Consider the following 22936-nt stretch of genomic DNA (forward strand, 5'->3'; position numbering starts at 1 on the left):
TTATAATCATTGCAGTCGTCAAATGCAGACATTTTATAAGCTCCTAACTGGTACATCTCAGCTAACGAGAAAACAATATAAAGGAAATTAACACATTGCAGTACACCCCCAACTTGCAGGCATGATGGAGTTCTCTAAGGGAGAGTTTGAAATGCAGCAAGATTCGTGCTGCTTCAACCTAGAAAGCAAACCTGTAATTATGGTTTTGGGCCTTTTCAAATAAGAATCAAATCATACATTTCTTTGATAAGTCTTTTTTTTTGTTGGCTGCAGTTTTAGCTCAGTTCAGACCACGAGCTGTGATTCTGACTAAGGTTAATGGGAATAGCACATGGGTGTGGGGAGAAAGAACAAGCAATTGGAGGTGCAATGATTTTATTACACTGAGTATTAGGACGCTTTGCAGCCTTTTCTAAGCAGCTGTTCTTTAGGTAAATTAATACCTGGGGTCTTTTTACTTCTCTCCGACTTTGACTACTATAAAGGAACTTAATGTAAAGCTGTTTGCAGTTTATCTCACCCGATCGCTATGTGAAACTTCTAACACAAACGCTTTTATAAACTGCAGCCATAACACACTAATCTTCTGAACTTCCTGACCCATAAAACTATGATTATTGCTACATGTAAAATTCATCTGGAAATATCCCTCTGTATTTAGGGTTATGGCTATTACGTTGCAAAATCCTTCCTCCTTTGCAGCACAAGGGCTGCCAGGAAGGCGAAGGACAATGGGGCTGTCGATCGGTGTAGAGAGTAACGCTCTACCTTAGTCTTGTGATTTGGGTTTTATTTGGAGCTGGTGATTCAACAGATGGGATGTTCTGATTCTTTTTTTTTTTTTCCCTAGGTTACGATTTCAGATTTGATTATTTTTGGAATTAGAATATTTCTGGCTGTTCTCATTTGTTGTTAGCTACAGGTCAGTTATTAATTTCCTGTGCAACTCTGTGAGCAGATAATTAAGAAATATCACATTTGTGGGAGCTGTTTTGGTGAAGACAGGAAGGATGTCAGAGATGAGAAGAAAGCTTTTCTATTCCAGTTGTGATTCTTTTAAGTATCTGTAATATCTGAGAGTTATCTCTAGTAACTATTCTGTGATTATAGTAATGAATGAGGAACAGTTTATGGGATTTGTTAGTAAAGGATGCCAGTTAAACTCAGCAGAGGCAAGAAATTATTAATAATATTTCATGAGTATCTTGACACTTTCATTATGGAGAATACATACTTTTAAAAAGCTACGTGATTCTTGTCTAATCTTCAGCAAAGATAATGACATCTGCAGCTTTGCATTTATACGCGTATGCATTGCGAAGAGGGTGGGTTGACTGCACCCTAGGGTGCAAGCATACCACAAAGCGGAAGAGTTGTGTTTCTGTCTTGTATTTACCATCAGACTAACTTAATATAGATTGAAAAAAAAAAAAAAAAACCAAACAACAAAAAAACCCCAACCTTTTTTCATTTTAAAACACAAACATTTGTGTTAAAATGATGGTTTTCCAAAGCTGCTTTTATTAGTAGTATTGTTCTAAATTGCAAGTTGTCACATCCACCAGCCTCTAAATTACCGGTCCTCTGTGTTGCTATAGTAACACCGTGGCCACTAAAATATAGACTCCGACGCAGAAAGGCAAGCTCAGACTGCGACTCACTTATTTGAAGGTTTTGGCAGCAGAATATCTCCACAAAGTCTTTATATTATAACCTATTTGAATACTTGCATTTTAACTCTTTCAACCAGAAGTACAGCTCTGTGCTAAAAGATGCATTTTATTTAAGATAGGGTGCCCAAGCTGAACAGAGTTAGTAAGTGCATGTGTCTAGTTGACTTCTGACTACTCTTTCCCTCTCCTCTTCTTGATTTCGGGCTGTATGATTGATGGTTTTCTTGAGGTGAGGCTAAGAGGACAGCGCGGTATCGTCTTCTCCACTTCCTCCATGTGAAAGGCTGCCCACCTCCTTTTCATGAACACGATCCCTCATCGGTAACCTGGACAACGGAAATCTACCCTGGTTGGCTTAGAAATGGAGTTTCTCATTTAGTGAACAAGTCTTTCTGTAAGAAATGGAATGGACTTGTGTATTCCTATTTGGCTGAAAGTCAAGGTGTTGGTTGGTGCTAGTAACTGTAAGAGTCAGTGTTTTGTGTGTGTCCCCATTTAAATAACAAAATATGATAAAAGCTGTAGGCTCTATCTTGAATTTAAGCCCTTCTCCTTGCACATACTACTGTAATACACTCTTAATTTACTGAGCTCAGACCTTCTTTCCCTAATCTGTTCTCTCCATTTTGCAATTCCCTGACTATCAGCTGTTTGTCGAGTTCATCTTACCTCCTCACCGTGGCTTTACATCTGATAGAGGTCTCTTTCCAGCCTCAGACCACCTTCCCAGACCTCACCCCTAACCTCAGTTTCCCTATTCCAACTCCTTATCCCCAGACTCCTCACGCATCTACTTGTAGCCTTTTTCTTGCTGATTCCATTCTGCTTGCAGTGACCTTGAACCTGTCCCTTGGTTCTTCATCCACCTGTGGGCTCTCTGGCCCCTCACAATAGTCTCCTACTCCAGGCTCCAGTGCTGCCTTCTGTGCCCAACTCTAGTCGTGGTTATCCAACACCACTGCGTTTTACATCATCTATGTTGTTATCACCATTCCTCTTGTGTTTCTAGTATTTCTCTTTTTTGGGGGATGTATATCATTTCCTGCTCTGTGCCCATTAGCACGTGGGAGCCTCCATGAGTGATGAGTCCACATGGGCTATAAGTGACCAGATTTCCAGTTCTCACTGGCTTACAGTGTTATGTTTAAAGGTTACGTTCATCCAGCATTAGTGTAAGGGTAATTAGTGCTTCTGAGCATGACTACCCACTGTAAATAGAGCTGCTGTAATTTCCCATATTAGAATTAAAAACTCCCACGTGTGTGGCAGAAGGCAGAGATCTGGGAAGAATCCTGTCAGAAAGTATTTATGTTAGGCTAAAGTCAGAGTTTTGGATGCTAACCGCCATAAATTTTTATCAACCAGATACATATAAATACCCGTCTCTATTCTACTCAAAATAAAGGGAAGTAATAAGCCCCTTACTTTACAACTGTAAATAAGGATTAGTTTGTTTAATCCCTACTCGGATAAATCTTACATATCTTGTCCCAGTTTCATTAAGGTCTTTGCTAGGGATTCCAGTGGAGAAGTTGGTATTTTCAGTACCATTGGTATTGAAAATGTTTTTTCTACCTCCCCCCCCAAAAAAAATTTGTGTTTTACCAGTATTCCAAATATTTTATGTTAAAACATTTAGGATGTATTTTCAGTCACATTGTTGAATCCCTCTATAAAAGCAGAGTAGGAAAATATGCTTTTAGAGATAGTTGTCTTTTAGCTGAGATCAAATGCTGTCATTTAGTACCTTCAAGGACAGGGTTGCTGACACAATCTTTTACCTCATCCGATCCGGTCCGTGATCTGGAGGCCCCCAGTCTGCCGGCTTCGCTGCCGTCAGGTTACAGCTCCTCACAGATGACCTAGTCCCAGCAGAACGTCCTGACCTCTCGCTTTTTCAGCACTTCAGAGGTTAATTTTGTTGAGGGATCAGATTTCTTTCTGGGGGAAGTTTCTGATGATCACCTTCCAGCCAGGCTTTACTTTCCAGTGTCTTTCGGAGCTGCTGAATGTTGAGGGCTCTGTTGGAAAACAACGTTGCTTCCAACTTTTTTCCAAGTCTCTTCCTAGACAGTGAAGTTAGAAGCTGTTTTATTTAGGGGGGTGCTGGATGGTAGCCTAATGAAGGTATCAACCTGCAAAATAAATCTAAGCCCATTTCCTGGAATTCTTCATGGGCAGCAAGGTGGAGAAGTGCTTTGGCCTGGGCATATTGCAAGGTAAGAGATTTTCTGCACTTTTGAAAGCGTGCAAGTGCGTTGTGGTACACTTTTGTGTAAGCGGGTTTAGCTTTCTAAATGCTGGCAGCAGTGGAAACGTGTTAGATGATGGACTGAATCTGAGCTGGGTTCTCCCTGCACTGTCTGTTTCACTTGACTCGCTGTATGCTACCTGAAATCAATGCATTTTTAGTAGATTAGAAATATTTGAATAACCTAATAGGAAATTCCCCGTGTGAGAACTGACAGCTGTTACTGTGTTTGGGGTGTTTTTCTGGCTTGACTTTTTCAGGCTTCTGTGAGGTTTCCCGACTAATCGTGAGCGTCTCGCAGGTTGCAATCTAACCGGCTGTCTTTCCACCAGCGTTACAGGCTTTTAGCCTCCGACAACTGTGGGGCTTTGTTAGATCTCAGCACTGTGAGTTTGCTTTCTGTGCAGAGGAGGAACTTCTGTGGGAATGAGCTCACTGCAGGGAGACAAAGGCGTGTGTGAGGCTCTTTCAGGCCAGATCACAGCCCAGAGTGCACTTGCCTTTTAGGACCTAATATGCAGTTTTTATTGTCACTCCTGTGGAAATTTCTGTCGGCTTCCTGATGAAACTGTTGGTCTGAGTAAGGTTAGAAAATCGTCTTTCTTTTTGCAGTTTCCTTCAAATAAATCTAGTTTTAAAGGCTGACATACACCAGGATTTATTGGTACTACTTAGGAAAAAACACCCTGCTTTCAGAATTGGTAGTAGCTGACATCTTCCACATATCTCCATATGACCAAGAAGAAACTATTTCACTTGATTATGTGTGTGTCTGTTCTATGTAAATCACTGGCGCGATAACGGTGGTTGTTTTTCAGTGGTTTGGCTTCCTGAGGGACGGTGCTGTGCCCTGTGATCAAATTATCACCTTTTATTGCCAAGTTCAGCTTTATTTTAAGACAGATGTCAGCAGGCTGTAATGCGTTCAGAAAGGCAAATTTTGTCTCTCTTGCTTTTTTCCCTGATGGGAGGCGAGTGTGCAAACGTACGCGTTATCTTTGTCTCCGTGTGCTGAGCTGCAGCTGATGCTGCTGTGTGAGGGAGGAGCGGTGCTCATGTGTGAAATCTGTGTCTTGCTGTGTGCAGGTTTTTGCCTTGATCAAGTTATGTAGAAGCTTTACGGTGTATTCTGAGTAAGGAAGAACTTTAGCAGCGACTGGGAATTGCTGCAAGTCTTCATGCATATATATTGCTTCTTCATTTCATGCCTGCGTGTTTCTTGCTCGGGATTACAGCCTGCAGACTTTAAGAGATTGGTGTTGGTGTCATGAGTGGAGTTACAGCATCAGGAGGGATTAAAACAAGACTGGGAAGCGAAGGAACCGTATTCTGCCTGCCAGCTGCTGGAGCTTTTGGCTCTGTGGGTGTGTTTAGGAGCCGCCTTTCCCTCGGTGAGGCTGCCTGGTGGTCCCAGTTGGCCATTTGTGCTGGGAGAGCAGGTGGGCGAACAGCCCTGGCCAGGGGATAAGTGGGTCCAGCCCCGTGAGTCTCTCTAGAGCACGCTCAGCAGCAGGGAATTTAAATGCCCGTTGCGTATTTTTTCCATACTACCCTTCATTCCTTTCCTTCCACGTTTTAGTTATGTCAGTCCTGTAAGAATTTAACTAATCTATTCTTTTTCTGCTTGGTGTTTAAGCCCGTTTTTGTTGTGTTTTGGAGCCTTTGACAAAGCAGGTTGCCAGGGACCAGTAACTGCTGGTGAGCTGCTGAGCTCTCACCAGCTCGGTGCAGTGCTGAGGGACCGTGCAGGTGGGAGATGGGTGTCAGAAACCGTGTCAGTGTTTTCATTAAGTGCCGCCCCTCCTTTAGTCGTAACTTAAATAGTACCTTTGTACGAGGAGGTGATGTGATCCTGCAGGTACCTGCTTTTGGGGGAGAAGAAAGTATAAACCATGAAGTAAGGCAGGGGAAAGAAACAGGCACAATCCGGGGTTTGGTTATCAGGACCCTCCAGCCCCCGCGCAGGGCACCTTCTCTGCCTGCCTGGAGGAGGGAGGTGTTGGGGCTGGGGCCTCGCCGAGAGCCAGGGGAAGGCACAGTGCAGCCGTGATCCACAGCCAGGTCTTTGCTGGGGAACTCCTCTCCATTCCCTCACTGCAGGAGTGCAGGGAGCTGGGGCGGTCCATCTCTCCACATCCCCATGGTGGCATCCCCATCGCAGCATCACCAGCTGCTTTGGCTTGGGCTTGTGGATTTGTTCAGGCCGTCGCTGTCGCGTGCAGGCTGTATGCTTCACTGGGATTTATTTTCTGGAGAGCACCAGGAGCTTTATATGTAAACAAGGATTTCTGACTTTGCTTAGAAGGCTTTTCTCAGCACTTCTTACTGTCTTGGAAACAAAGGCATAACAAAGAAAATGTATTTTTGTATGTAAAACCAACTAAAATTTAGCACTGATTTTATTGTGATACAAAGACAATGATTTTTCTTTCCAGCTTTCACTGGTGCAAATCAGTTGGAGTCACTGGAGTCATCCAGGAATGACCAGGGGATGAGTATCAGTCACGGGGGTGCTTGGGGCACCCAGTGTAGGGCTGGTCTATAAACTGCTTTGTAAAGGCGGTAAGTACTCAGACAAAACACTATAACAGGGACACACCAAAAATGTAGTTTATAGGTGCAGCAGCAAAGGAATTAGTAGCTGGTTGACGCTTTTTACATTGAATGTTTCAGATCTAGCAGGGATTTGTGTTCCTCCAGCAGCTGGGTGAAAGGCAGTGCTTTGCTTTGGCTTCTCACCTTCCCCCCAGGCCGTGTAGTGCCAGAGGAACCATTGTTGGGAGCAGTGGCCAAAAAAAACAAGTTCCACCAGTCAAGTATTTTACAACTGAATACAGTTGTGCTGGCGGCTGCCTTTAGTGACTCTAGACAGTGAACAAAGCGACGGCTGAAGGGTCTCCCAGCAAAATGTGTGCAGGTGAAGTTGCCATTGGAATTTCTGCTTTAGAGCAGGAGATGGTGGGCTTGGGTGGAGAGTCAGATTGCTTTCATGAATCACAGGACCACAGAATGTTAGGGGTTGGAAGGGCCCTCTGTGGGTCATCTAGTCCAACCCCCTGCCGAAGCAGGGTCACCTACAGCAGGCTGCACAGGACCTTGTCCAGGCAGGTCTTGAATATCTCCAGAGAAGGAGACTCCACAATCTCCCTGGGCAGCCTGTTCCAGGGCTCCGTCACCCTCAGAGGGAAGAAGTTCTTCCTCATGTTCAGACGGAACTTCCTCTGCTCCAGTTTGTGCCCATTGCCCCTTGAACTGTCGCTGGGCACCACTGAAAAGAGTCTGGCCCCATCCTCCTGAAGCTTTAGGGTGTTTCAGATGGTGGACTCCCTGAGATCAGATGGGTTTAGCAGCTCCTGTGTCTGTGTGCTCAGCTGTGTTCACTTGAAGTTTGACGATGGTTTGGTCAAGTTCCTGGTCAGACTTGTAAGGGACAGAATTAAAATCCTGTGTAATTTTTATAAGGTTATTAACACTAATATAAAAGGATTAAATGAGAAGAGCACATGCAGTTTAGAATTCTAGCTTCTACAAATCTTTTCTTACCCAATCTTTTTTGACACCAATTGATAATTTTGTGAGTTATTCTCTTTTACAAATAGATATTTTAAATGTGAATCCTGAAACGTAATCTTGGATGAATTCTGAACAGAGGTTGACAGAGAGCTGAATTTCAGCTTGTTGGCGGTAAACCGAACAGGCACTAAACATGAAAATGGTTAGAGTAGCTCACAGCACCCTCACGGCAGTTTAACATTGCACCAAAAAATGTCGTTAAAAGGATTAGATTCTGCTCCAGAAATAACAGCTGGAAATGGTCTGTATTCATTTTGCCTGGTTTACTTTTCATGGCATGGCTTTACGACATGTTTCAAGGTCACGCTGCTGTCCCTGGGCTCTCCCTTTGGTTAGAAACAAAGTGGTTTATTTAAAATACCTGTAATGAGATGGAACAAGAAGAGAGTAACTGGAGACGTGGAGGAGGTGGGTGATTAATATCTATGTAAGACACATTGATTAAATTCACTTCTCTTGAAGTAGATGTCCACCCATTCTTTTGCAGTTATTTGTCACCTTTTATAACATCTTGAGAGGAAATCCATGCAAGGGTCTGTATATGGTTTTTGTATTTCTGACACAGTGATGTCAGTATTGTGGGAAATCCCAGAAGAAAACAGTGGGAATTGCAGTATTTAGTATCTCACTTAATAGCACATTTACATTTTTCTCTTTTTTTTATTTTTCCGTTTAATTCTTTGAAGATGCTGCAAAGTTTCAATCATTTTACACCTTGACCTTTTTTTCTTGTTGTTTGTTTTTTTTTTTTGTTCTCTTACCAACTCATAAATAGTTAAATTTTTAGGTAGAAGAGGATAATTACCATGTTTCCATTTGAAATATTGTAGAGCCCCAAGGCCCCATCTTGGACAAATGTATTTTTCAGCAGCTCATTGTAATTTTGGTTTTGACTGAAGATCCAACAAAGTTAAAATCCACACCCATCCGTGGAGAAGGGTGCATTTTCAGCCTTGAACAATAGCTTTATTTAGTAGGATTTTAATGACTCCTTTGCTTTGGACTTGCAAATAGCGAAGGTTTCTGCAGTGATAGGGGCTGTCCTGAGGATTGCAGGATGGTTTCGTGTGCCGTCCAAGTTGACAAAGAAGAGCCAATTCCATGGATGATGATTATGCAAGATGGAAAAGTGCTGATAGACTGTGGAAAAATACAAGTCTGAGCCTAACTGCTTTGCAAACCTGCTTCAAAAAGCAGCTTTGAGTTGACCTGGTGCCGTAGGTGGGCGACCTATAGCAGCAATGTTGTTACTCGCACTACGAAGAGCCGGCTGAGATGGGGAGGGAGAGGAGGGTGCTTGGTTTCATAGAGAGCAGGAGGCAGCTTTGTGGGAGTTTTTAAGTGGTGATGGTGATGGTTTTTAAGTGGGTGGTTGTATAATTTTCATATGTAACACACTTTTAAGATTTTTTCAGTAATTTTCAGTAATCAAAGTAAAGTTTCAGGTGATTGATCAAATAGAGAAAGGAAAGCCCAAACATTTCAGCTTCAGGTTATGGCTGAGTAGACTTTTGCTGACATCAGAAATTATTAATTGCACCAGCTAAATTACAAAGATGTTATCATAGCTCTGGGAGCCAAGAACACCATAATTAGGAGGGCTGTTAGATTCCCCATGCTGCTTTTGACTTTAACCATCAAGGCACTGATCGAGGTAAAAGTGAACAAATTTATGTGGCGGGCTTGGGGTAGTTTCAAGAACAATATGAAGTAGAGCTATGTCAGTTTGTTACCAGATGCTGTCCTCTCAGGAAGCTGCACTCTTCACCCACGTTCAGATACGGACATGGAGCGGCGTGTCCTATACTGTTGTATAATAAACCAAGTACAGCGTGATGGGCTTCTTGGGGTGAAGAGCTTTTAGTGTAATGGATTGCTGACAGCGGGTTAAACAGTACATGCGCTTTAATTGCATTACTTTTTAACAGTCTATGTTGTATGCTCATAAACTTTCTTGCACTGGCATCTAATTTACAGAGTTCAGTGAATTCTGCATGCTTCTCACTTGCATTAAAACTGTCTACAGTGTTCCTTGAAAGGACAGCATCAATAGGTGCAGCATTCAGGTGACCCACCCAGTGAATGAGGGAAAGGCTGTGGGTGTTGTCTACCTGGACTTTAGTAAGGCCTTTGACACTGTTCCCCACAGCATCTTCCTGGAGGAACTAGCTGCCCGTGGTTTGGATGGGTGTACTTATCGCTGGATAAAGAACTGGCTGAATGGCTGAGCACATAGAGTGGTGGTGAATAGAGTTAAATCCAGCTGGTGGCCGGTCACAAGTGGTGTTCCCCAGGACTCCGTTTTAGGTCCAGTCTTCTTTAACATCTTTATCAATGATTCGGATGAGGGGACTGAGTGCTCCCTCAGTAAGCTTGCAGTTGACATGAGCTGGGTGGGAGTGTCGATCTGGTTGAGGGTAGGAAGGCTCTGCAGAGGGATCAGGACAGGCTGGATCAGTGGGCCAAGGTCAATTGTATGAGGTTCAACAAGGCCAAATGCCGGGTCATGCACTTGGGTCACAACAACCCCATGCAACGCTACAGGCTTGGGGAGGAGTGGCTGGAAAGCTGCCTGGCAGAAAAGGATTTTAGGGTGTTGGTCAACAGCCAGCTGAACATGAGCCAGCAGTGTGCCCAGGTGGCCAAGAAGGCCAACAGCATTCTGGCTTGTATCAGGAATAGTGTGGCCAGCAGAAGTACGGGGGTGATCGCCCCCCTGTACTCGGCACTGGTGAGGCCGCACCTCAAATACTGTGTTCAGTTTTGGGCCCCTCGCTACAAGAAGGACATTGAGGTGCTGTAGCGTATCCAGAGAAGGACAATGACACTGATGTTGGGTCTGGAGAACGACTCTTATGAGGAGCAGTTGAGGGAGCTGGGGCTGTTTATCCTGGAGGAGACTGAGGGGGGGACCTTATTGCTCTCTACAGCTACCTGAAAGGAGGTTGTAGTGAGGCAGGTATTGGTCTCTTCTCCCAGGTAACTAGCGATAGGATGAGAGGCAATGGCCTCAAGTTGCGCCAGGAGAGATTTAGATTGGATATTAGGAAAAATTTCTTTACTGAAAGAGTGGTCAGGCATTGGAACAGGCTGCCCAGGGAGGTGGTTGAGTCACCATCCCTGGAGGTGTTTAAAAAACATGTAGATGTGGCACTTCGGGATATGGTTTAGTAGGCATGGTGGTGTTGGGCAGATGGTTGGACCTGATGATCTTAGAGGTCCATTCTATGATTCTATGATAATAATTTCTTATATAGGCTTTAAAAATTATTTCAAGTTTTTTAAGATGCTGTATTTTTCATCTTGTTTCATATCCTGTTGTTGTTCTAGCTAGAGACTGACCTCTCCCACCCCCCTGCTGAAGTGGTTTATTTTTTTAAAATGAACCTAAACCTGAGATTTCTGGGTTTAGCTGACACAGCATCTTCCCTTGTCAGAGCAGCCGTGTGCATCGGTATAATTTCTTGATGTCATCAGCATGCCTGCAAGAGCTGTGTTGCTTAGCTTCTGGCAGTCAAAGTACTAGACATCTACCTTTGGACCTCAGAATGGCTAATCAATTTTAATTTATTAAACTTGAAAATATAGAGTTTGAGTTGTTCGTAGTTTCCATCAGAACGTAAAAAACTTCAAGCCCAAGATGTGCTTCAGGGGAAGCCAGAACCATCGATGCGTTCAAGTACATGTTTCTACCTTTGTCCTTAGGCACATGTCCCTGTTCAGAAGGGCACTGAAGTATTTCCATAATGCCTTAGGTTGCCCAACTGAAGTCAGCAGGACTGGTTGATGCCAGTAAAACAACTTATGATTAACATGAGACACGTTCTTGGGATGCTGATGAACTGGGGCCTGTGATAGTTTAAGAATGGCGAATGATTGGAAATGTGATGTTTCTGTACGTTCAGGATGGAACTATGAGTCATGCAGAAGGACATTTTTTTATTTTGCCGTTGCCCTTATCTCCATTAGAAGGAAATTAAACATGGAAAATATTGGCATTGCGGATGTTGTTATTAGTAGGATTTTATTATGCCTTTAGAAATAAAAAAGAAAATGTTAGCTGCTGCACAGAACTTTGGAAAATAAGGAGCCTATTCTTTTAGGCGGTTATTTTAGTAACTGTTTTGTAACCTTATTTGTTGACTTACGAAATCTAGGAATTTTAAATGCTTTGTGTTATAGGCTTTGAAATAGAACTAAATATCAGCTAAGTGGCCTGTTGTTAAAAACTGAAATTTAGAAGTAATATCATATAATTTTCAGTATTCTGCATTACAATATTTGATTGTCTACTCTAAAAAAAAGGTGCTGTAGAGAAGTCTTTCATTTCTTTTCCAAGTTTTCTATTTTTCCATACTAGGCACTGGGGAGGGGGGGCGGGGAATTAATTTCCTCTCCCCCTCCCCCCTCCCCTTCACATTCTATGGATTTCTTTGTATGATCATCACATCTTTCATTCGGTTGTGATAATGAAGATTTTGGAAGATAACAACAGCAAATAAAACTGTTGTGCAGAATCTGGCTGGCTGGCTTTCTCAGGCTGAGCAGGTCTTACATTTTGTATGGAGTTTTATTTTAACGTGTACTTCTATTTTGCATTACAGTGGATTCCTGTTTAAAAATACTCAGGTGAAGGCAAATCTAGAAAAAAAAAATGTATCTTTCCTTCAAATTGTAGCATCACCAACACTGTAAATTACAGCGTTTCTTTCCGAATGGGAGGGCTGGAGTGTCTGCGGATTTATCAGATGATAGTGTTTGGAAAATCTTTCTGCAAAGCCAGGACCTTGTCTGTAAGTGGGGTGCTTTAGAAGTCAAGCAGAACTGGCAGGAGCGTGTTTCTAGAAGTTGAAGGACACCAGATGAAGGGCCACCTCAAGGCTCCATGAAATGGAGCCTATAGCAGGGGTTGGCAATTGGTCCCAGGGCCTGTCCCCGTCCGTCCCTGTCCCTCCCTGTCCTCGGCCAGCAGAACAGCCTGGCTGACACTCCCAGATTTCCTGAAGGCAAAAATCAGTGCGGCTTGCTGCAACTGTTGATCGGAGCTTCCCAGCTGGCCTTGTCCGCAGTGATACAGGGAGAACTGGCAGGGAGGAGGGTGCTGGCAGATTGACAGGGATGGTAACTGGGAACAAAGCAGCAGCAAAGAGCAGCTGCGAGCAGTAACCCTTTCAGCAGGCACCCAGAGGAGCGGGTCCCCGAGGCCACTGCTGTTCAGCAAATTGTGCTGCTGGTTAAGCTGTGCTCGGGTCCCTGAGAAGGTCTTACATAGATGTGGGTGAACAAAATACTCCCAAGTAAAGAGCAATTAAAAATTATTAAAACATCATTAATACCCATACAGATAGCTGTTTTGTAGCACTGAGAAGAATGAAATGCCTTTCATTTCAAGGTTGCCAAAGGTTATATAGTAAGGCTATAGAATAAATCGCTGGTGAAGCAGTGAATGAAATTCAAGAAACCAGACCTAGATTGCCTTTCTTTATGTAGTTCAATTGCACAACACACAATTCAATTTTAAATGCATATATTAAATGTCCAGTATGTCAATGTGTGAATGAGTTTCAGTCTATGGTCAAAAACCTCCCTGCACTCTCTTTGTTACAAGTTTGTAAAGCAAACAGAAATGCAATAGGGATGAGAGTCTGGAGCTCCCAAAAACCTGAGGCTGTGGTGATAAATAGCTGGAGATCTGCCAGGAGATGAGCTCTTACTGCTAGATTTCGCAAATGTTCTATGAAATATGTATTTATGCATTTCCAGCAGTAGTTACCCATCAGTGGACTGAAATGTCTTCGCAGAGCTACTTACAGGAGAGTGTTTCAATCCCAGCTTTATTGTTCTTGGGAGTGGACCGCTTCTAAGCCAGTTTAGAAATCTCTTCTTAAGCAGCTTGTTTCTAAGGGCTTTTTAGGAGTGGAGCATCTGGCTTGACTTTTAAGATCATTTGGATTCTGTCTGTTCTAACTCTCAGATCACTTCAGACATGGATGTTTTTTGTTGGTGCTTTCTGTGTCCTAACCTTCCAGTTGCACATTTCTCATTTACTAGAAAATATGGAAGCTGTTGCACGCTGGAAGAAGGTAGTCCTGAAGAGTAAGCTGTTAATTGATCTCCTTGAAAAGGACGTGTGGTAGAGCTCAGGAGGGTTCTGTGCCATCTGAACAACTAAACTTTCAATTACTAAAATTTTCTGATACCGGTGACGCTGTCAATGGTAGATCCAGGTTGTTGTTCAGGTCTATGTAATAACCAGATACAAAAGATTGCTTCAGGATGAATTTTTTCCTTGCAATTTAAGTTCCATCTCTGCATAAAGGCTTAGCAAGTCAGTGCTATGCCTGCCTGGAGATGCCTTGTTACCACCACCTTCCCCTGCTCTGGGACTGCAGGCATAAATTTCGAGAGTCCCTGTAAAGTCTATTTACTCATACAAACTTTCAGCTGAGTCAGTAAGAGATGCATCGCTGGTGCTACCAGCTTAATGATGGGATACGTTAGGCTTTGTGGCAACCATATAGTCAATGAGCTGCAGGAATTTAGACTTCAAGTGCAAAGAAGGCAACTTAGGAAAATGAACAGTCCGTTTTCTTTTGGCAGCCGCAAGTAGGATAAGGTTTGCAGAAATAATACCTTTCCTTTTCAATGATGTTTTGTCTTTTGACTCTCGTTTTCTACCTTTGTTGTGCTTTTTTTCCAGCTGGGATGACAGCAGCTCTGTCAGCAGTGGGATCAGTGACACCATAGATAATCTCAGTACTGATGACATTAACACTAGCTCCTCTATCAGCTCCTATGCCAACACACCTGCCTCCTCCCGCAAAAACCTAGATGCACAGGTAAGGTTTCTGGTTTAGACAAGTAACATTGATATTTCTTATATTCTCTGTGCAGTAGGTGTAATGGTTTTAAGGTGGGTGAACTTGGAACACACAGCCAGCCTTCGCTACGGATGGTATCACTGGCAAGGCAATGTCAAGCAATAGTAATTGCCTTATCATACATGGCATTTATGAATATTTCCTCTGTGCATGGAATCCGTGGCATCTCTGCTGTGGTGGTGTGGCCACACATGGATTCTGCTTTCCTAGTGACGCTGCTGTACAGAAAACATGCATCTGTAGGTAGGATTTTTTTATTTTTTTTTTAGCTCTAGAAAAGGTATTACCTTTTTGTCTTGAAGAATAGAATTTAATTAAGTCAACATGAAGGTTTAAAGACTATTTGCACTTCCGTCGGAAACGTAAGCATGCTAGGCAAATGAATTAGATTATTTTAAACTTCCAGGGCTGTGTGTTACTGCAGGCTTTCTATTTTTGGCAGCATTTCATAGGTGGATAAGTTTACATCCATCAGCAGCATACAGGTACATTCTGTGCTCAGACACCATACATCCAAAGAGAGCAAAACAAGTGAAGGTATCCAGCAGGTTTTCATTCATCAATTAGATGCATAGTACAGAGATATGCGGTAATATAAACCACTTTTTTTCCCTAATTGAATAGAATTTTGTCTGGAAAAGCACAGGACTAAGAAGTCCAGCTTTGGTCTTTGTACACCCCCCTGCTCGAGGGACTCAGGAGTCGTGTGTCGGAGCAGCCGGGGTGCAGTGACCTGGCACTGCAGCAGGTAGAGGAGAGGGATGTTTCTGTTTCTTTCCTCTTTTATTCTTCTCCAATCCTTTTCATGACTGGACCCTAAATCTGTTTTTAAGATGAGTTTTAAAGTAGACATGTGGCTGCTGTGAAGTGTTACTCTGCCTACAGGACTGTGGTGCAAGCATGTATTAGTCTTTGTTCCCTTGCCACAAAGTGCATATTTGAGCCTACATTAAAGATTTCCAGGTAGCCTCCGGTTGTGTATCAGCGATTGCATGTGTGCTGGAAAGTGCTAATACAAGTCCCATACAGGCTGAGAGGAGTTAAGGTCTATGAAGTGTGTTTTTCGGTACATAGCAGAGAGAGTAGCGTAGACAACTAGAAGTACTTTTTGACAATTGTTACTGTCTCAACATAGTAATGCTGTTGGGGGAAGAAAAAGGAAGGAAAAGGGAGACGTGACTAAACATTCACCTAAGGGAAAAAAATAGAAGCTCATTTGACTTCTATCTTCTGATGGATCAGATTCTTGGAATCACATCTAAGAGATCAAAATCTGTGTTGACAAACTCCTCTTCCTCCTCCACAACTATGACAGCATCCAAGCGACTACAGACACACACCAGGAGAAAAGCAGCTGAAGCTTGTACAGGCAGTAGAGCGCGGTCGTTAGGAGAGGAAGCTGGGAGCTAAGACGTACAAGTTGTGTTGGCAGATTTTTAATCTGTGTCTGTGACCTGCTTCCCTCCTCATTTTCATGGCTGACAATATTTATTCTAGGTATTACCGTTTTCTGCAAATTATTATGCATAGAATACTTTGTATTCATTTGAGCAGAATATCCTAACCTTGTCAACCAAGGGAATGAAAAGAGCTTGGACTGATGGAACCATGCATAGCTTGCAGGGTTGATGTTTTGCTGCCTGAAATAGCCCTCACAGCTCAGGACTTGGCAAATGCTGCATATGTGCCTTTTCTGCCTTACCTGGAGCACTGCATGGTGACCAGTGCCCGGGTTTGCCTTCCCCGGGTAGTGAGCTGCGAAGGGCCGGCAGGCGTCTGCAGAGGGATGTGGAGTTTTCTTCTCAGTGTATCCATTGCTTTGGTTCTCCTAAATAGTAGCGCTTCACTTTTAAGCTGCTGTGATTCTGCCACGTCTTTTTGAGGTGTTTCAGAGTTGGATTTCAGGTAAAGAGGGAACTTGAAGCTAATACGTGTGCAACTGGGAGTCCAGAACAACGTCAAAGGGAGAGAGCTCTGACGTGTCAGTGTCTGCTGATAGAATCAGTAACTTATGCAGAATCATCTCTGCAAAGGAGGGAGACATGCTTGCAGTGGAGAAAAAAAGTCTGTGAGAAGAAATTGATTTTCAGAGCCGCTGAGTACCTGTACTCCAGAAGCTGTAGTTTCTCCATCTTTGAGAAGCAGGACTTAAATATGATATGAACTCCATCTTCATAGATATTCACAATTGTAGCCCCATTTTGTAACAACACTGTGAAGATGTTCACAAGTTGGTTCTGAAGAGGCTGGTGATTGGAACCAGAATCTGCCTTACTGAGTTCCCTTGTCTTGCTCCCATTATGCCAAGTACCAAACCACTTGGAGTAGCTACACCGCTTTGGGGCCCTAATATTTTTCCCTTATGTTGCACAGACTTAGAGAAGTCACATTTTAACACAGCAGTGCATGTAATATGCCTTTAAAGTCATGTCGTGCACATATTTTAAGGAGAAATTAAGACATGGTGGGCATTTGAAAATATTTAATGGACATAAGATGAAAGAGAGGAAGAGATGAACCAATAGTCTTGTTCAATAATGCTAAAAAGGTCAGAAAATGGAAAGGAAAGGGAACAATTCCTTTAAATAGAAAACAGCAGCATCTTTAAGATGCTGGATCGAGATGACTTTTCGGTTTCATTGGAGCAAGGGTGGGTTTGGGCTGTTCGCAGCTGCGTGAATAAATTTGCAAAGCTGTGGGAGTAAATGGAGAAACCCTGGTGGTTACTGCTACTCCCAGCTCGATCGGATGGCGGGCTTTGCTCCCCGCTCACGCTCGCTCTGTCTTGCCATGACCTCCAGCAGACAGTATTTCCACTTTCACCCACTCCACCCCTTTCAGGCAGGTGGAGTTTCAGCTGCAGTCCCGAAGCTGGGTTTCGCCGTGTTTTGGTTTTGATTCCTCAGCGATGTTGCTGTGCTGTTCTCAGTGTTTACCGTTAAACAGAAACATCTCTGGCCAGAGGGCTTCAAGTGTAGTTGTGCAGCATTTCAAAGGCTGTGGAAAAACTTTGGCCGTGGGTGTAGTAGTGGAATGAAAATGAAGAGAGCAAAGATAGAGGACTTCTTGTAATGCCGTTCTCTCTGTTGAGACTGTACTGTTCTCTCAGATGTAAAGGGGGGAAAAAGAAGGTACGGGAATATTTCGTAGTAAACCAAAACTAGAATAAGCCCTTTACCAGCAAGTCAGTGTATTTCTTCCTCTTGAACTCTAACTGTAAATATGCAATTCCAGACAAGGTGTTTGAAGCAAGATACTAACAAGAGCACATCAGGGATGATTATTTGTTACTTCTTGCCTGTGCTCTCTCCCAAGATCTGTAAACTTAGGAGATGTTTGCATGACTTGATGATTTTAGGGAAACACAGAGTGTAGAAAGAGTCCTACCAATGGTCAGAAATAGGAAGATAACCGTCCCCAAACCTCACAGCCATACACAGAAGGAAGTCAGAAAGCAATCACAGAATCACAGCATGGTAGGGGTTGGAAGGGACCTCTGTGGGTCATCTAGTCCAACCCCCCTGCCGAAGCAGGGTCACCTACAGCAGGCTGTAGAGGACCTTGTCCAGGTGGGTCTCGAATATCTCCAGAGAAGAAGACTCAAGCCTATGCCAAGTTGATCTCTTTGAATGGAGAGGCAGGGAAACAACATTTGCATAGCACGAGATAAATACAGCAAGAAAATAATATCTAAATCCCTAATTCAGCAACTGCTTGTTAGTCTGATGGCTCAGTATACAGACAGATAACCCAGGCCCGAACTGTTTCAGGGGACTGGAGAAAGGCGGTTATGATGCATGGTGTCAGCTTTCACATACTGATTGCTTCAACTAGTTTTTCAGGCTTTAAAAAAAAAGAAAAGGCAGTTACAGTAAAAAGCAGAGGACATTTAACTACAACCCCCCTAGATTCTTTAATATTAATGGTGTGATATGGTAAGAAAAGCAAAGTCATAAACTCAAAACATACTGTAGGAACCTAAAAATAAAATACAGGGTTTTGCTGAAAGCATGGTAAATGAGCATGCATACTTTCCTGTGCTGTGCTCTTCTGATTATCCAGCGGAAATAAAAGGTTGTGGGCTTTATAATGCTTTGAGATATTTAAAGTAATTTCCTTTTATGTGAGATAGCGATTCAACTGCTGCACAGTGCTGAGAACACTCATCTTCCACTGCAGCTGCAGGGAAGAGATGGCACTCAGCATCCTGCCAAAATTTGCCAGCTCTTACTCGGGAGCTTCATGATCAGGTGTTGACTTGGTGGTCTCTTTCATCGTACTGTGATGGTTGGAGAACCCTTCAGCTACGAATTTTTTATCCAGATCAGGGTCAAGTGTGTGGATATTTGTTGTTTGTGCCTGATCACAAAGTAGTTCGTTGTGGTGTTACAAAATTTGCCCAAATTAATCAACAGCATTTGACAGAAGTAAAATTCTGCAAGAGCAATCATTAGCAATAGAAAATGCTAATGCGTGGGGAACATACTATATATGGAGGTTAATAGACTTAATGATTTCTGAGAATTTGGCAAAGGCTTGCTAATGAGAAAACTATATTTGACGTTGATCTTTGCAAAATTCTCTGTGAAAAAGTGGCAGCACAATCAGTTTGTGGAAAGAATAGGGAAGAGCTGTTTGTAGGAGTTGAATATAAATTGGAAACTGATGTAATTTGTGTATTTAAGTTAGACTTGAGTGTTGTTAGAAACTTCTTGGGGATTCATTTTTCTTCAGTTCTTGGGTGTTCTTCCGAGATGTTAGATTGGAATGAAGAGCATTCCACATCTTCAGATCTGTTCAGAAAGCTGCCTCCTCATGCTCTGGAGATCAGATTGCCAGACAAGAGGTAGAAAAGCAGCAAGAACAAAGGCAAGCTGGCTGCACAGGTCTGAAGCGGTTTTTTGGCATTGCAGTAAACGGGTTCGTCAGAAATTCGAGAGGGAGGATTAGAAGTGTCATGGAGCTGAATATGTCCTTTATAAATCCAGTGCTTTTTTTTTTTCTTTCTTTCTTCTAAGGGGCATGGCTGTTAAGTTTTTTGTATTTTTCCCTAGAGTATTAAAAAGAGATATCATTGCTGGGGTTCGTTTCTTGCTGTGACATTTCTTTGTCAAAGGCATGTTGTGTTTGTTGGTACTTAGAGCTGACTGCTGAGTTTATTAATCAGTTTGACGGTTCTTAAAAGAAAGGCTTGCTCTGAAGGTTGTGTTACAATTCCTTATCTGTCCTAGACTGATGCAGAAAAGCATTCCCAGGTTGAGCGTAATTCCTTATGGTCCAGTGATGAAGTCAAGAAATCAGACGGAGGATCCGATAGCGGCGTAAAAATGGAGCCAGGATCTAAGTGGAGGCGGAATCCCTCTGATGTGTCGGATGAATCTGATAAAAGCACTTCTGGTAGGAAGAACACTGTTATTTCGCAGACGGGCTCCTGGCGACGGGGCATGTCAGCTCAGGTTGGCATTACCACACCAAGGACTAAACCTTCAACCACCTCAGGCACGTTAAAGACACCTGGAACAGGTGAGAAAAGGTGTAAGATACAAACATGCCAAAGAGTGTGTTCGGTATGAAAAGAGTTTAAATATTTTTCAGAGGCAGAACCTGAACTTCAGGTAATCCTGTCTTTATTTTTAGGTATTGTTTTAACCTATGCAGCATCTCGTATGTCCACATTTCTATTTCTGTTCGTCTGAAAATGCATTTTTTTGGATTAGCATACCGTGAAAGTTGTTTTCATGACAACTCTAGTCTTAAGCCAAGCTATTTATTGGGCATAGTATTGCCATATGAAGAATAAATACTTTAATTTCAGCTTTTGAACTCATGATTAACTTTAAGAACATACAGTATGTGTGGTTGAGAAGATTTCCCCCCCCATACTAAACCAGCATGCTGATTTGGTTCTGAATTTTTTTTACATGTACTAGTGATTTTAGCACTTGCAGATGTGTGAATGAAAATTGATTGAATTTGCATAATCAAGTAATATAACTTAATAGCTCTCCTCTTATTTGATCGCGTACACAATTGTATGTGAAAAAGTTGAAGTTAGATGCTTGAACAATGCCTTTTAGGAAAATTATACTAATGGCCTAACACTTCTGTCTAATGATAAAAAAGGATCAATCTGTGGTAGCTACAGAGGGAAACATTTTGTTTTCTTCTCTGTCACTATTACGTAAGACTGTTCTGCTTTTCATATTCTCGAGGGCAAACACACCACATACTTTCCCTGGCAAGTCTGCATGCATATCTCACTAGAGTGGCATGTAAGCGCTGTGCAGACTAGTTCATAAGTTTTAACCACACTCTGGTGGCTAACACGCTTTTGCTTTTCATGCTGCTTTGAGTTGCATCATTTGCTTGATGTTTTCAAGTCATTAAATATTAGAATTCTTTTTCTATTTTTGTAGGGAAAACTGATGACGCCAAGGTATCAGAAAAGGGTAGACTATCTCCTAAACCCGGACATGTTAAACGTTCCCCATCAGATGCAGGACGCAGCAGTGGTGATGAATCCAAAAAGCTTCCCACAAGTAACTCTAGAACAACTGCTGCTAATGCTAATACATTTGGATTTAAGAAACAGAGTGGGTCAGCCGTAGGCATGACTATAATCACTGCCAGTGGGGCAACTATCACCAGTAGATCGGCTACCCTGGGAAAAATCCCCAAGTCATCTGGACTCATAGGTAGGACCACTGGTCGGAAGACTAGTGTTGATGGCTCGCAGAACCAGGATGATGGCTACTTAGCACTTAGTGCCCGAACTAATCTTCAGTATCGTAGTTTACCCCGGCCCAGTAAATCCAGTAGCAGAAGTGGAGCTGGGAATAGATCTAGCACGAGTAGCATAGACTCCAACATAAGCAGCAAGTCAGCCGGGTTGCCTGTCCCTAAAATGAGAGAGCCTGCCAAGGTAATCCTTGGAAACTCTCTGCCAGGATTAGTCAATCAGACTGATAAAGAGAAAGGGATTTCGTCTGACAACGAAAGCGTGGCCTCATGTAATTCTGTTAAAGTGAACCCTGCGTCACAGACTGCTTCTAGTGGAGCTCAAAGTACTCATCAGCAAGGAGCCAAGTACCCTGATGTGGCCTCTCCCACTTTGCGCAGGTAGGCAATACATTCGTTGCTTGTACGATGGTGTTAGTTGGAGCTGAATGACCAGGACTCCTCGAGCCAGGCCTGGCTGTGTTTTGTGGAGCACTTACTATTTAGTGTCCTACATCAAGGTCTTTGTATTTACGTTTAATTGCACATAAACAGCTTGGCCAGTGTTGTAAATACTCAGTACATCACATGACAGCAGCAAAAATTTAACATTTGGGGAAAAAAACCTGTCTGGCAGAAAGTCTGGCAATTGTGATGTGAATCTCTTTGTTACAAAAATCATACCTACAGGCTTTATCCATGCAGATTTCGCAGAATAAGAGTCGTCTTATGTGACAGTTACTGAAGAGTTCTTGCACCGATGTACATGTAACAAGCCTGGAAGTATTCCAGTGGTGGATCAAATTATAAATTGATGACAGGAGAGTTGTTTCAGAATTTCATGAGGACGACAGCATGATTTTGACCTGCCACACTTAGATTCACGTGCCTAACCCGGACCGATCTTTCCGATGTGTGGATTAGGCGAGCGTGCAAGACTCAACATCAGGTTGCTCTGCTGTGTAGAAAAACCCTAAATAAGTTACTGTCTAAGCTGGGTAGAATTTTCATATTTTAATAACTTTTTTAAAACAAAAATCTTATCTGTCTTCTGTTTCTCCAGCACTACCCCACAAATTATTTTAACGCGAACATTGAGTTGGTCAGGAATTAATTTGTTGAAGCAGTGTGCATCAAAGCCTTGATATTGGTGAAAGGTTCCGTTAATATTATTTTTCAATTTAATTTGGCATTGAGTAGCTTGTCTGTTTCAAGTTGCAGTGTTTTGCATTTCATTTTGTCTTGACGCCCATAATACCCATACAGTTGTGCTACGTCATCCTGCTTCCAGTGATGTGAGAAAGCCACATTCCATCTGAAGCACCAGTGCAAGCATAATGGCTGTGATGGCAGCTTAGGCTAACGCTGTCAGGAGTTGTAAACTGTTTCTTTTTAAATGGGTGGTTTTATTTGAAGAGCCCATGCCAGGACAATTTAAGATACTGCATTTATTTTAATCCCAGTTATCATTAGATAAGCCATGTCCTTTAGAAAATTTGATTTTCATCAATAGTTACTGAAAAAGAAAAATTCAATGTACCTTTGATTTCTGTAGCGTACCCCATGAGAAATGCAGATTTTCAATGTTGCGAGCCTCAGGCACATGAATCTTGAAAAGTGGTTGGAATTTTTTTTTTATTACTAGAAAGCCATGTAATCGAACTACTATGTTACAAATATATGAAACTTCAAAGAGAAGGCACGGAGGCTCAGTTGAACTCTTCCTTTATTTCATTTACAATTTCACTCTTGAATTTTCACTAGACTGTTTAAATAGTCACACATTGAAATGCATCAGAGTTGAATTTGGCCTCGGCTCTTATTACTGATTTCTAGAATGA

At 42.6% G+C, this 22936-nt stretch overlaps 1 protein-coding gene across 4 annotated transcripts in view; it reads left to right on the forward strand.

The window, feature by feature from the left end:
• Positions 1–22936, forward strand: part of NAV2 (neuron navigator 2) — a 235825-nt gene that overhangs the window by 165276 nt on the left and 47613 nt on the right. For 3 of the 4 annotated variants that reach the window (XM_075427329.1, XM_075427330.1, XM_075427331.1), the window contains 3 exons: positions 14198–14336; positions 19610–19901; positions 20795–21497. In XM_075427329.1, coding sequence (XP_075283444.1) covers positions 14198–14336; positions 19610–19901; positions 20795–21497 — 1134 coding nt within the window. Of the gene's footprint in view, positions 1–3794; positions 3893–14197; positions 14337–19609; positions 19902–20794; positions 21498–22936 lie in introns of those variants that run through there. The other variant, XM_075427332.1, reaches the window with a different exon arrangement.

The sequence above is a fragment of the Opisthocomus hoazin genome, chromosome 7 (assembly GCF_030867145.1).
Source record: "Opisthocomus hoazin isolate bOpiHoa1 chromosome 7, bOpiHoa1.hap1, whole genome shotgun sequence".
Classification (NCBI taxonomy): Eukaryota; Metazoa; Chordata; class Aves; order Opisthocomiformes; family Opisthocomidae; genus Opisthocomus; species Opisthocomus hoazin.